The sequence below is a fragment of the Oncorhynchus mykiss genome, chromosome 17 (genome assembly GCF_013265735.2).
Source record: "Oncorhynchus mykiss isolate Arlee chromosome 17, USDA_OmykA_1.1, whole genome shotgun sequence".
NCBI classification, from domain to species: domain Eukaryota; kingdom Metazoa; phylum Chordata; class Actinopteri; order Salmoniformes; family Salmonidae; genus Oncorhynchus; species Oncorhynchus mykiss.
The window spans coordinates 39,593,830-39,607,171 of NC_048581.1; the positions used below are offsets into that span (position 1 = coordinate 39,593,830).

At 41.3% G+C, this 13,342-nt stretch overlaps 1 protein-coding gene across 1 annotated transcript in view; it reads right to left on the reverse strand.

The window, feature by feature from the left end:
• The window catches only part of LOC110493882 (serine/threonine-protein phosphatase 4 regulatory subunit 1), a 48,447-nt gene extending 38,970 nt beyond the window's left edge, over positions 1-9,477 (reverse strand). Inside the window, exons 1-11 of the mRNA XM_021568443.2 lie at positions 9,326-9,477; positions 8,316-8,360; positions 7,607-7,736; positions 6,853-6,959; positions 6,382-6,524; positions 4,945-5,091; positions 4,116-4,223; positions 3,510-3,575; positions 2,841-2,999; positions 2,499-2,623; positions 1,860-2,350 (exon numbers count right to left, since the gene is read on the reverse strand). Coding sequence (XP_021424118.2) covers positions 1,860-2,350; positions 2,499-2,623; positions 2,841-2,999; positions 3,510-3,575; positions 4,116-4,223; positions 4,945-5,091; positions 6,382-6,524; positions 6,853-6,959; positions 7,607-7,736; positions 8,316-8,360; positions 9,326-9,332 — 1,528 coding nt within the window. The 5' untranslated portion in view covers positions 9,333-9,477. The remainder of the gene's footprint in view (positions 1-1,859; positions 2,351-2,498; positions 2,624-2,840; positions 3,000-3,509; positions 3,576-4,115; positions 4,224-4,944; positions 5,092-6,381; positions 6,525-6,852; positions 6,960-7,606; positions 7,737-8,315; positions 8,361-9,325) is intronic.
• Between the last annotated feature and the right edge of the window lie 3,865 nt (positions 9,478-13,342).

Below are 13,342 nucleotides of genomic sequence, written 5' to 3' on the forward strand. Positions count from 1 at the left end.
TGGCTTCTTCCTTGCGTTGCGGCCTTTCAGGTTATGTCAATATAGGCCTTGTTTTACTGTGGATATAGATACTTTTGTACCCGTTTCCTCCAGCATCTTCACATGGTCCTTTGCTGTTGTTCTGGGATTTATTTGCACTTTTCGCACCAAAGTACCTTCATCTCTAGGAGACAGAACCAGTCTCCTTCCTGAGCGGTATGACGGCTGCGTGGTCCCATGGTGTTTATACTTGCAAACTATTGTTTGTACAGATGAACGTGGTACCTTCAGGCATTTGGAAATTGCTCCCAAGGATGAACCAGACTTGTGGAGGTCTACATTTTTCCCCCTGGGGTCTTCCTGGGCTGATTTCTTTTGATTTTCCCATGATGTCAAGCTAAGAGGCACTGAGTTTGTAGGTAGGCCTTGAAATACATCCACAGGTACACCTCCAATTGACTCAAATTATGTCAATTAGCCTATCAGATGCTTCTAAAGCCATGACATAATTTTCTGGAATTTTCCAAGCGGTTTAAAGGCACAGTCAACTTAGTGTATGTAAACTTCTGATCCACTGGAATTGTGATACAGTGAAATAATCGGTCTAAACAATGGTTGGAAAAATTACTTGTGTCATGCAAAGTAGATGTCCTAACCGAAATTTGTGGAGTGGTTGAAAAAGTAGTTTTGATGACTCCAACTTAAGTGTATGTAAACTTCCGACTTCAAACTATTGTACACCAGTGCTGTTAAGGCAAGGGCTGATTTCAAGGTTTTACTGCTAACCTACAAAGCATTACATGGACTTGCTACTACCCATCGCTCCGATTTGGTCTTACCATACATACCTACAGGTACGCTACGGTCACAAGACGCAGGCCTCCGTATTGTCCCTAGAATTTCTAAGCAAACAGCTGGAGGCAGGGTTCTCCTATAGAGCTTAATTTTTATGGAATGTTCTGCCTATCCATGTGAGAGACGCAGACTCGGTCTCGACCTTTAAGTCTTTATTGAAGACTCATCTCTTCAGTGAGTCTTATGATTGAGTGTAGTCTGGCCCAGGGGTGAAAAAGTGAACGGCAAGGAACTGGAGCAACGAAGTCCCCTTGCTGTCTGCCTGGCCGGCTTCTCTCTCCACTGGAATTCTGCCTCACTGGCTTACTATTGCTCTTCCATGCCGTCCCTAGGAGGGGTGCGTCACTTGAGTGGGTTGAGTCACCGACGTGATCTTCCTGTCCGGTGATACGTCCCCTCGGGCTCGTGCAGTGGAGATTTGTGGGCTACACTCAGCCTTGTCTCAAATGTAGGAGGACTCCTGGGGTATATACATATTTGCAGAAATCCTTTCAGGTTTATTTTGAGGCTTTTGGCAAATGCTTTCTAACGATCTAAAGTCGCGCTGTTGCTACTGCCCGTAAACACGCAGTCCAGTTCAAAGAGAATGATGGTAGGCCTGTATGGCTTATTTGCATATAGGTCTGTGTAGAGTCCGGTCCTGGTTTTTATTTACTGCAGTGTCTATCAACTGTCCAAACGCACAGCCGCTCTCCCACTCTATTGCTATAGAAATTTCAAAAATGCCTTACTCTACGTCATTTCCAAACAATCGATGATAGTATGAAAACCTGAAAATTTCAATATTGAAGTGCTTGCTTCAAATTATTTAAAGGCGTCATTCTTCCTGGGGGTGTATATGATTTTATGTTGCTAAATTGCTGTCAGTTCCACTAAGATCACTGAGCCAAATAATGCTGTGATGGTGGATGATATCCAGCCCATTGTGTCACCATTCAACACTTTGTTCTTAATTATTGCACCAATTATAATGAAAAAATTACTTTATTAAAAACCTTTGAAGAGATGCTTTCCTCAACCCTCACCTTGTGCATCGGGGTCATCCATGTGGGGCTGGAGGCAGTCCAACACCTTCTGGATCTGAGAGCTGGTGACTGGCTTCAGACTAGCCATCTCCTCCTTTGCCTCTATCTCCCCGTCCTCTAGCACCACCATCTCCTCCTTCTCTCCCTCTTTAATTCCCGCCGCCTGGTTCTGCAGAGGAACCTGGTCCTTCAACATCTCCAGCTCCTCGCTGATATCCGGTAACGGAGGCCTCCAGTAGTGGAAAGAGTTAAAATTCTCGTCCGTTTGTTCCGTCTCCTCGTTGTTTGTGGGAGGGTTGTTGTTGCGTTCCTGGACTTCGTGTCGGCCTCGGGGAGGAGTGTGTGTGGAGTCGCTACCGCGGTCTCCCCCGGACATGCATTCTAGAGTTGGGGTGGAGCGGCCATCTTGTTTGATGGGTGGGTGCGAGGGTCTCTCTGTGGGGCCGTTGAAGGAGCAGCGCATGGAGGACTCGATACTGAGGGGGGAATCTCTGCAACAGAGCGCCAACCAGAGAGCCCCCTTAATTTCCCTTTTCAATTACAAACATTGTTTTATACATAAAAAGTTGTGTTACATTTTACTAATATGGTCCATTTTGAATATTGTTTTCGGCCCCTGAGTCAAACCCTAACCCTAACCTGTCAAAGGGACACCTGGGGACCTCCAGTAGTGTGCCGTCCTCTTTGAAGTAGAGGCCTGTGCTGGAGGGGTTGGCAAAGGTGGAGATGAAGCGTCCCAGAGACTGAAAGGCAGCCTGGCGCACCTGGAGGGTCAAGAGAGTATGTTTACCACATCATTGAATAAAACATAGTATCACACACATAATTAATATACATCTCTATGATGTTCACCATCAATTCATTATCAAGATAATTACTTATCATTGTAATTTAAGGCCATTCTCGCAGAAAATATGTTTCATACAAACATCACCAGAATAGTATGGTGTTTATATGTGTGCGTCTGGCGTAGGCTCTTACCCAGCGAGACTGGTCACTGATGAGGCTGATGAAGAGGGGGGACAGTTTAGTGCGTCGCACTCCTGGGGAGGTGGAGTTGGAGACGATCATGAAGCACTCTGCACACGCCTTCCGGATGCCCCACAGGCTATCCGAGCACAGGTCAAAGAACTTGGACATCTGGTGACAAAAGATAATGAGTACCAGGGATGTATTCATTAGTGGAGACTGTAGCAAACAAGTTTCTCATCGGTCAAATTCAGGTAGATCCCTCCCCGTTTCATCCAGTTGGCTTCCATTAGGCTCTTAATGAATATACCCCACTTCCCTAACTACAACAGAGTGAAATTCAAATATATTTTAGCTGTTAACTTTTTGCTATGATGTGTCCCAATGAACATATGTTAAAGGAAAACTCTTGGTATTGGTTTCATTAGCCTATTGTTAACGTAAGAAAAACATTTTGGGACTATGGTCAACAATGGGCTAATGAAACAAATACCAAGATAGTTTTTTGGGTGGAATTTTCCTTTAAGGAATGTGAAAAACACAATGGCGGTAAAACCACCAGTAATTTACGACCAATACCACAACAGTGTGTTGTGTAATGATAGACATGTACATATCTTTGAGATTGTGAGGAGGAAATAAACAAACATTCTAGTGAATTTTTTTTCAAATGTTTCTCACCAGTAGTTTCTCTGTGGCATCCTGACCCACAATGGAACAGAACTCCCCGAAATTGGCTGCACAAACCTGAAGGAAAAGAGTAATAATAAAAAAAAGTTGTTCATGTAACCTTTTTGTGGCTCACTAATTCTGGAGTACAAGACATTTTTTGCTGAATGTTTTATCCAATAAAATGTTTATGCATGTCAGTCTTACAGACTATTTATTCCAATACAACAGTACAAAGTGGGCATCATTGGGGGACAGTCTTTGAGGCACATTACAGGCATCACAAACTCAGGGAAATCCACAGGGGTTCAAATAAAATTATCCCTTTCCTACACCCAAATACAACTTCCCAACTGGCACCAACTTCACGAGAGGATTAAAATTCCAAACAGAAAACAACATTACTGTAGGCCTTCATACTGAATCACAAAACACATTCTTGGGCAACTGCAATGATTCAGTTTGTGAAAAATGTTGGATGAATCGAGATGGGAAACGCAATCCTTTAGCGACTACCATAAACAGTGTGCAATGTTTATTGTCAAAAGTGTGATGTAATGTGGGGAGCATGTTTTCTGCGGGTTCAAGTTGGATACAGAGAAGTGTGTGTGTGTTCACCTTGCGGACTTGGAAGAGCCTGGCATCACTGCAGAGCTCACAGAAGCGCAGCAGCAGCAGGTGCTCCACTGTGTCTTTGCTCAGCATGGTTACCAGCTTGCACATGATCTACACAACAAGGAGAGAGAAGAGGACACGGGAATCAATGCTATTGTAACGGAATCCACAGGGGCTCGAGGATGAAGTTTTCCCTAGGTACAGATCTCCCTTCCCCAATCCTAACCTTAACCATTAGTGGGAAATTACTAAAACTGACCAAAGATCAGCATCTAGTGTCAACTTCACCCTATGGTTCTAAGCATAAAGGACGCACATTGCTTGGTTCTAAAAAAAACAACACTATTGCACTTGTCAAGGTTACAAAAAAAATAAAAGCCTCTATAACACATATGGTACTGCTAGTGACCATGGATTAATGCAGACTTGTCTAGCCACTGCCCATCCCCTGCAGCTGTATTGATCTCATATTGACCTAAATATTTTGGCTAGGGTCCACTAACAACTATCCTCTTTCTTGAGATCAGCCTATATCCTTTTTGTTTTGACATTTGTTCTTGGTATTATGGCTCAGAACCACTAATCTTTCATCTATATCAAAGTTAGGGGGAAAAACACACACTTAAAGAAAAACATGGTAACAGACTACAGGACATAAAGACAAACAGGGATTACAAACAATGATCAATGGATACTGGCAAGATTAGTGGTTCTGGTTGCGCTCCGAGTGCATTTTACATTACATTTAATTAAAGTAAATTCTTAATTTCTTCAGTTTCAGTGAACTAAATCAAAATGTGAGCTTGAATCAATAAACCTAAAGCAATCTTACCGCGACGGCCTCTATCTTGTAGTCATCGTCGCTGCTGGGTTCGGTGAGGTCTAGTAAAACAGGACACACTTTGGTCTCCATGTCGCCCTTGCAGATGAGCCCCTGCTCTAACAGCACTAGCAGGGCCGCCTGACTGGTCTTCCGCACCTTAGGGAAAAGACGACATCTGTCAGTACAGACATCTTTACAATAAAGTGTTTGTTGAGCCTGGAAATCCAGACAGTTCCGGACTAGCGGTTATTGTACTGCACACATTTGTTTCTAGGCTTGGACTGTATGCAGATTTTCATATTGTCATTCCTTCGTTCTCTTATTCCATAATTTACGTTATTACCGGAATAGCACACAAGGGGAGCTAAAAGAACCATTGGGCCTCTATGCTAACAAAATTAGCACAAACTAATAGAAAAATTACAGACACTGTTAGCTAAATGCTAACAAGTTAAAACGAACATTAACTACACTGAAAAAAATATAAAGTGTTGGTCCCATGTTTCATGAGCTGAACGAAAAGATGACAGAAATTCTCCATACACACAAAAAGCTTATTTCGCTCAAATGTTGTGCAAAAATGTGTTTACATCCCTGTTAGTGAACATTACTCCTTTGCCAAGTTAATCCATCCACCTGACAGGTGTGGCATATCAAGAAGCTGATTAAACAGCATGATCATTACCCTTGTGCTGGGGACAATAAACGGCCACTCTAAAATGTGCAAATGCCAAAGATGTCTCAAGTTTTGAGGGAGTGTGCAATTGACATGCTGACTGCAGGAATGACCACCAGAGCTGTTGCCAGAGTACTGAACATTCATTTCTCTACCATAACCCTCCTCCAACATCATTTTAGATTATTTGGCAGTATGTCCAACGTTGTGAACAGAGTGCTCCATGGTGGCTGTGTGGTTATGATAAGGGCAGGCATAAGCTATGGAAAATGAACAAATGCATTTTATCGATGTCAATTTGAATAAATTGAAATACCGTGACGAGATCCTGAGACCCTTTACTTTTAGGGTATTTGTGACCAACAGATCAACTCAAAGTTAATTTGTCACGTGCGCCGAATACAACAGGTGTAGTAGACCTTACAGTGGAATGCTTACTTACAGGCTCAAACCAATAGTGCAAAAAAGGTATTATTTGCAGAGGCAGATCTGTATTCCCAGTCATGTGAAATCCATAGATTAAGGCCTTATGAATGTATTTCATTTTGACTGATTTCCTCATATGAACTGTAATTCTGTAAAATCTTTGATATTCTTGCATGTTGCGTTTAACTTGTTGAATTACATCTAGCCCTAACAATCAACCTTTATAATCCAAAAACACAAATGACAGGAACAGGGATCCAGAAATGTCTTAACTGCCTAAGATAATATCAACATTTCGTTGTGGTCCATCGTTTGCAGTTAGAGTGGGAGTCATTTGTTCCTACCTGGTTATTGGGGTCTGTGAGATAGCGCACCACGATGGGCACTAGGTATCTGGAGAAGGCTGCTGGGAAGTTGGGCTGGCTCTCGTGCAGGAACATGGCGATGTTGGGCACCTGCTCCATCAGCTCGGCGCGCACTGTGGGCTCTGAGGACATGCACATGCACGAAGATGACACAGACACACACATAGGGAGATGATGGTCACAAACATGCATAAAAAAAGTCCTAACCAATACAAAATAAATTGTATTAGGGGTTTGGGGCCAATTGCACATAAATGTCAATTTGGGGATCAATTCAGACATGTAAATGTCAATTCAATGATTCAATTGCACTCCAATTGATAGCTAACCTTCCATGTCCAATTCCAGTGACCGCAATTGGAATGGAATTGACCCCAATCTCACAAACAAATTACATAATTGTAAAATAATGAGATAATATGAGGGACAGATAAAAAAAATAACATCTACCTCCATCTTCTGACATTCGGGCAACTGTCTCCATGACACTAATAAAGTCATTCTCATTGTCACTGAACTCTCGAAGCACATCAAGCAGCCCGCGTGCCACGATCTGCCTAGAAAGCAACACAAGCCCCAAGTTAATGTCTGTGCCAACATCTAGCCAAAGCAGCATAATGGCCCATAACTGACAAACTTGGAAATCACCCGACTGAGGACTTGAACTCAACAAGCAGAGCATGAAAACAGCCTTTCCATGAGTTGAATTCAACTGGGGGCAATGGAGGGCTGTTGATGGGGTGCTGTTAAAGGTTTGCAGAGGCGATGTGCACAAGCTATGCCAAAAGCACACACTGAGGTCTTTAAAACCACTGAGGGCATCTGGCAAGCTTTTATCTTTCAATGGGCAGAAAGCAAGAACCCACATCAGAAACACTTAGGTCAAACCAGGCCCGTCTTAACAAGAGTGGTCCCTAACAAGTTCATGTCTTGATGCAGTGTGAGTGAGAGACCTGGCAGTACCGAATGCCCGGCCTTCACTCAGCCCGACATAATTTGTTACATTCTCGCCATGCCAAGCCATGAACGCAGGTCTGTTGAATTCACAAGAACACATAGAACCAGAACTTTTCAGTCAACACTGTATTGCGGTCAAACATTGCAAAAACAAATGGCAGTCATCTTGAACATCACATTATCTCTAAATATTTCCTATTGCTTCCCTGTGGCATGTATCCAAGTGCGTCATCATATTCAGTCTTACCTGTTGAAGACGTTTTCACTGAAGGCATATTTTTCTAGTCTCCCCAGGGGGGTGAGATTGTCCTGCCCTGCATCCAGGAAAGCTGTGATCCGAATTCCGTCACACTCTGATCCATAGTCATCGAACCCAACTGTCCAGGGTGAAAATCACAAATTCAGAATCAATCAATCAGAATTGTTCGAGATTAAGTTAGTGAGTGAGGAGATCAGGTAAGTAAGCACATTCATTTCAACAAGGAACCACTGCTGTCAAAATAAGCTCCGTGTTGCAATTATCATATTGGTATAAGTGAGCTTTGAAGTGATCCGGGCACAAGTAGTAAGACTTTTAACCTGAGTAAGCAAAAAGTGACCGCCGTCTATTTCAGTTACAAAATTGGTAGGCTATGTGAAAGCCTGCGTAAGGGGGTCTAGTATGTTGTTTAATTGCCCTAAACAAGAGGAATATATGGTCTATTTTGCTAATAATAGCTTGCCTGAACCCAGGGGGAGGCATCTGACATATAATGTTAGGGGGTGACTGTTAAGTGTTACACTTCATGTGGATGAACAGGGTCAACCAGAAACTGCAGGCTCCCTAAAAGCTTCAAACTGTGGAAGGTGTCAGAACAGCCTGCATATGTTTCCTAGTCTCAGTAACTCTTTCTACATGAACTACACAAGAATTGAACATGGCGTTTGAAACATAAAGATGGAGGGGGAATACTCACAGTCATCCAAATCATCATGACCATCTTCAAAATATAAAGACAGACCTGCAAAATGGAATGGTGTAGAGTACTGCTTTTACAAATATGTTATCAACATACCGTCAGTCATTATATAGTTACATCGCTCCCTGGGGATCAGAGGGTTGGCTAATACGTCAACTGTTACTATGTAGGAGAAAATGGCCAAGTGCCTCAATGATCTAACGTTAGCTAGTTAATACATTTGATTTGGTTGAAGCCAGGGAGACATCTAGCTAGCTAACTTTAGCCTAATCCAGTGGTAATAAGTAAGACCACAGAGTGCAGTGGCTAGCTGCCAAAATATAACATAGGGACATTTCTGGGCTAATTATATAACTAAACTAAAAACAAATCCGTCCCATAACAACTCTTGTTTATGCTGTTTCAGCCAAGGAAATTATCGAACAAACGTTAACATTGCTAGCAAGCTACTGTATATAAGGTTGCCAAATCACAAGGTAACTTGCTAGCTAACGTTACTATAGGTCTTTGTTTTGGTTTTGAGCTGGATTTGGTATGCAAAGATATCGGCGTAGAGGCTAGCTTGCTAGGTCAACCGGCTAACGTAGCTAACTTGCTTAGGCTTGAAAGCAAATCTACCTGACATATTTAACTAAGGTTAGCTAACATCGGCTACCTACCTAGCTAGTAGCTAGACCTAATACAACATACATTATAGCTACAACCAATACCTAGAAACAACATTTGCAGTGTCAGTGTTGTCAACAACAAGCATATAGTAAGAAATACTAGAACTGGCTAGCTAGAAAGCAGAGTTAGCCGACATTAGCTAACAGTTAGCTATAGCTAACGAGCTAGCATTTTCGCTTAAAAACCCAGCTTGCTGCCAAGGTATTGTAATTGATCGAAAACAACACACACAACCAGAAATGACATGCCAATACATGAAACTTTTCAGAAAATACTTATTTTTACAACAACTATTTTGTTCAAGTTTCGAATAGATGTTATTATGACAGCCACATTACCTGCCATCTTGATTATCTGCTCGACGAGCTACCGTGTGGGCTGTCACTCAACGTAAGCAAAACTACTTCCTGAAAGTACTTCCTGATGTTTTTTTGTGTGTGTTCATCAACAATAATTTAATTTGTGACGGAATCTACTTCATGATTATTGCAACGAACATAATGGCTTCATTGCTATATTTCCAAACCAAAAATAAACATAACTGTCACGTGACACATTGGATCGTAGTTCAAGATGGAGTCGATGCGGTACTATTTTATACCTTCTTAGCTACATTAATCAACATATGGCAAATTATCAATGAGTTTTAACGTTCCCAAGTTGAGGACTTACTTTGTATTTGTTTCGAGTGGCATGTTATTTGATGAAGTTAAGTTATTTGCCAGTAACTGAAACATCTGCTAGCTAGCAATCAGTCACGTGGTTGGAATGTTCATTAACGTTCTATTAATTTGGAGATCGATATGGCGCAGAGAGAGTTAAGAATGTGCCTTCTTGGGGTAAACCAATCTTATTTGTATTCATGTGACTGAACTATCGATTCTCTGTTCATTCAGATTGCAATATGTCTAATCTCTCGTGGACAGGTGAAACAACGAAACTCTTTCAAAACTCAAGTAGAATTATGTGATTACGAGCAGCAGTAGTTCCTGGTTTGGGGATTTCGTCATTGATTATTTGGACTAATAAGGATTGGGCGAAGGCGATGCGTCTTCTTCAGTGGGGTTCTAAGTGAACTGGTGCGGTGATTTTCAAACGCATGTGTGGATCACAGAAGGTTGGTGGAACCTTTTATTGAGGAGGATGGGCTCGTGATAATGGCTGTAGTGGAACGCTATCAAATACATCCAACACAAAAACACATGGTTTCCATGTGTTTGATGCCATTCAATTCGCGCCATTCCAGCCATTATTATGAGCAGTCCTCCCCTCAGCAGCCTCCTGTGATGTGGATGATAAACAGATTCCATAACCAAAAGTAAAAATAGTCTGTATCATAACAATGAATGAAAACAAAAATGTGCTTTTTGATAAACATGGGTGAAATTAGTGGATGGGAAGGGTTTGGCCTAGAGTTTGTATTTGCAAGGGAGGAGACTTTGCTTCCTTCCTTTGAACAAAGGTAAACATAATATAACTCTCCAGCTTGTAGTCCCAAAAACTTGAAATTACTTACCTCTGGTTCATTTAGCCATTAATGTGGAAACTTAATGGGGAAATAATAGAGTTTTGGGTTAAACACCAAAATTAAGTTATGAGATCAGGCTTAGGAGATCTTATACATTTTGTTCTAAGATAATATAATTCAGTTAACATGACCTTTATGAATTATGAAGCCTTTATGAGCTATTTGTTTTTGTTCACCGGACGTGCTACCTGTCCCAGACCTGCTGTTTTCAACTCTCTAGAGACAGCAGGAGCGGTAGAGATACTCTTAATGATCGGCTATGAAAAGCCAACTGACATTTACTCCTGAGGTGCTGACTTGCTGCACCCTCGACAACTACTGTGATTATTATTATTTGACCATGCTGGTCATTTATGAACATTTGAACATATTGGCCATGTTCTGTTATAATCTCCACCTGGCACAGCCAGAAGAGGACTGGCCACCCCTCATAGCCTGGTTCCTCTCTAGGTTTCTTCCTAGGTTTTGGCCTTTCTAGGGAGTTTTTCCTAGCCACTGTGCTTCTACACCTGCATTGCTTGCTGTTTGGGGTTTTAGGCTGAATTGATGTACAGTACTTTGAGATATCAGCTGATGTAAGAAGGGCTATATAAATACATTTGATTTGATATTTTTTATTATTACATAAATTCTTCAAAATTCACAGTGAAGTTAGCTGATGAAGATTATCTCATGGAACAAAACGTATACGATCTCCTATGCCTGTGTTTACCACAGACCTTATTTTCGAAGTTTTTCAAAAAATGCCATTATTGTCCCTGTAGGCTTTGTCCAATGAACCATGACGGAGTTGGTGCCCAAAAAAAGGACTCCATTACTATTTCCCTCTATTGTTAACGGCATTCCCCCCCAGTAGTAAAACAGGAAATAACAAACTTTGGCAAGATAATTTTACCTTTGGGTAACCGAGATTACAGTATGTCAAGTGACAAGTGACAGAAGCCTCCATCTTGCTTGCCAAAAGTTTTGTGCACTAGCTAAATTGAACTCACTTTACTTTGAAATTGACTGAAGTGTCTCAAATAAAGGCTTTATGTTCAAGTAGAAGTCATGAAATATTTAAATGAATTCTGTCAAAATAGACTCCTAACCTGAAACCAATACTACAGTACTAGTCAAAAGTTTGGACACATCTACTCATTCAAGGGTTTTCTTTTATTGTTACTATTTTCTACATTGTAGAATAAAATTGAAAACATCAAAACTATGTAATAATACATACGGAATCATGTAGTAACTAAAAAAGTGTTACAACAAATCAAAACATATGAGATTCTTCAAAGTAGCCACCCTTTGCCTTGATGACAGCTTTGCACACTTTTGGAATTCTCTCAACCAGGTTCACCTGGAATGCTTTTCCAACAGTCTTGAAGGAGTTCCCACATATATTGAGCACTTGTTGGCTGCTTTTCCTTCAATCTGCGGTCCAACTCTTCCCAAACCATCTCAAATGGGTTGAGGTCAGGTGATTGTGGAGGCCATGTCATCTGATGCAGCACTCCATCACTCTCCTTCTTGGTCAAATAGCCCTTACACAGCCTTAAGGTGTGTTTTGGGTCATTGTCCTGTTGAAAAACAAATGATAGTCCCACTAAGCGCAAACCAGATGGGATGGCATATCGCTGCAGAATGCTGTGGTAGCCATGCTGGTTAAGTGTGCCTTGAATTCTAAATAAATCACAGACAGTGTCACCAGCAAAGCACCATCATACCACCTCCTCCATACTTCAGTGGGAACCACACATGCAGAGATCACCCGTTTACCTACTCTGCGTCTCACAAAGACATGGCGGTTGGAACCAAAAATCTCACATTTTGACTCATCAGACCAAAGAACAGATTTCCACCAGTCTGATGTCCATTGCTCGTGTTTCTTGGCCCAAGTAAATCTCTTTTTATTATTGGTGTCCTTTAGTAGTGGTTTCTTTGCAGAAATTCGACCATGAAGGCCTGATTCACACAGTCTCCTCTGAGCAGTTGATGTTGAGATATTCCTGTTACTTGAACTTAGTGAAGCATTTATTTGGGATGCAATTTTTGAGGCTGGTAACTCTAATGAAGTTATCCTCTGCAGCAGAGGTAACTCTGGGTCTTCCTTTTCTGTGGCGGTCCTCATTAGAGCCAGTTTCATTGTAGTGCTTGATGGTTTTTGCGAAAGCACTTGAATAAACTTTCAAAGTCCTTGAAATTTTCCGCATCGACTGACCTTCATGTCTGAAAGTAATGATGGACTGTTGTTTCTCTTTGATTATTTGAGCTGTTCTTGCCATGATAGGGACTTTTACCAAATAGGGCTACCTTCTGTATATCACCCCTACCTTGTCACAACACAACTGATTGGCTCAAATGCATTAAGAAGGAAAGAAATTCCACAAAAACTTTTTACAAGGCACACCTGTTAATTGAAATGCATTCCAGGTGACTACCTCATGGAGCTGGTTGAGAGAATTTCAAGAGTGTACAAAGCTGTCATCAAGGCAAAGAATGGCTACTTTGAAGAATCTCAAATATAACATATATTTTGATTTGTTGAATTTTTGGGGGGGTTACCACAATATGTGTTATTTCATAGTTTTAATGTCTTGATTATTATTCTACAATGAAGAAAATAGTAAAAATTAAGAAAATCTTGAATGAGTAGGTGTGTCCAAACTTTTGACTGGTACTGTAAGTTTTCAAACCCCTGAGTCAATACATTGTAGAAGCACCTTTAGCTATGCTTACAGCTGTGAGTCTTTCTGGGTAAGTCTCTATAGAGCTTTCCACACCTGGATTGTGTATCATTTGCCCATTCTTTTCAAAATTCTTCAAGCTCTGTCAAATTGGT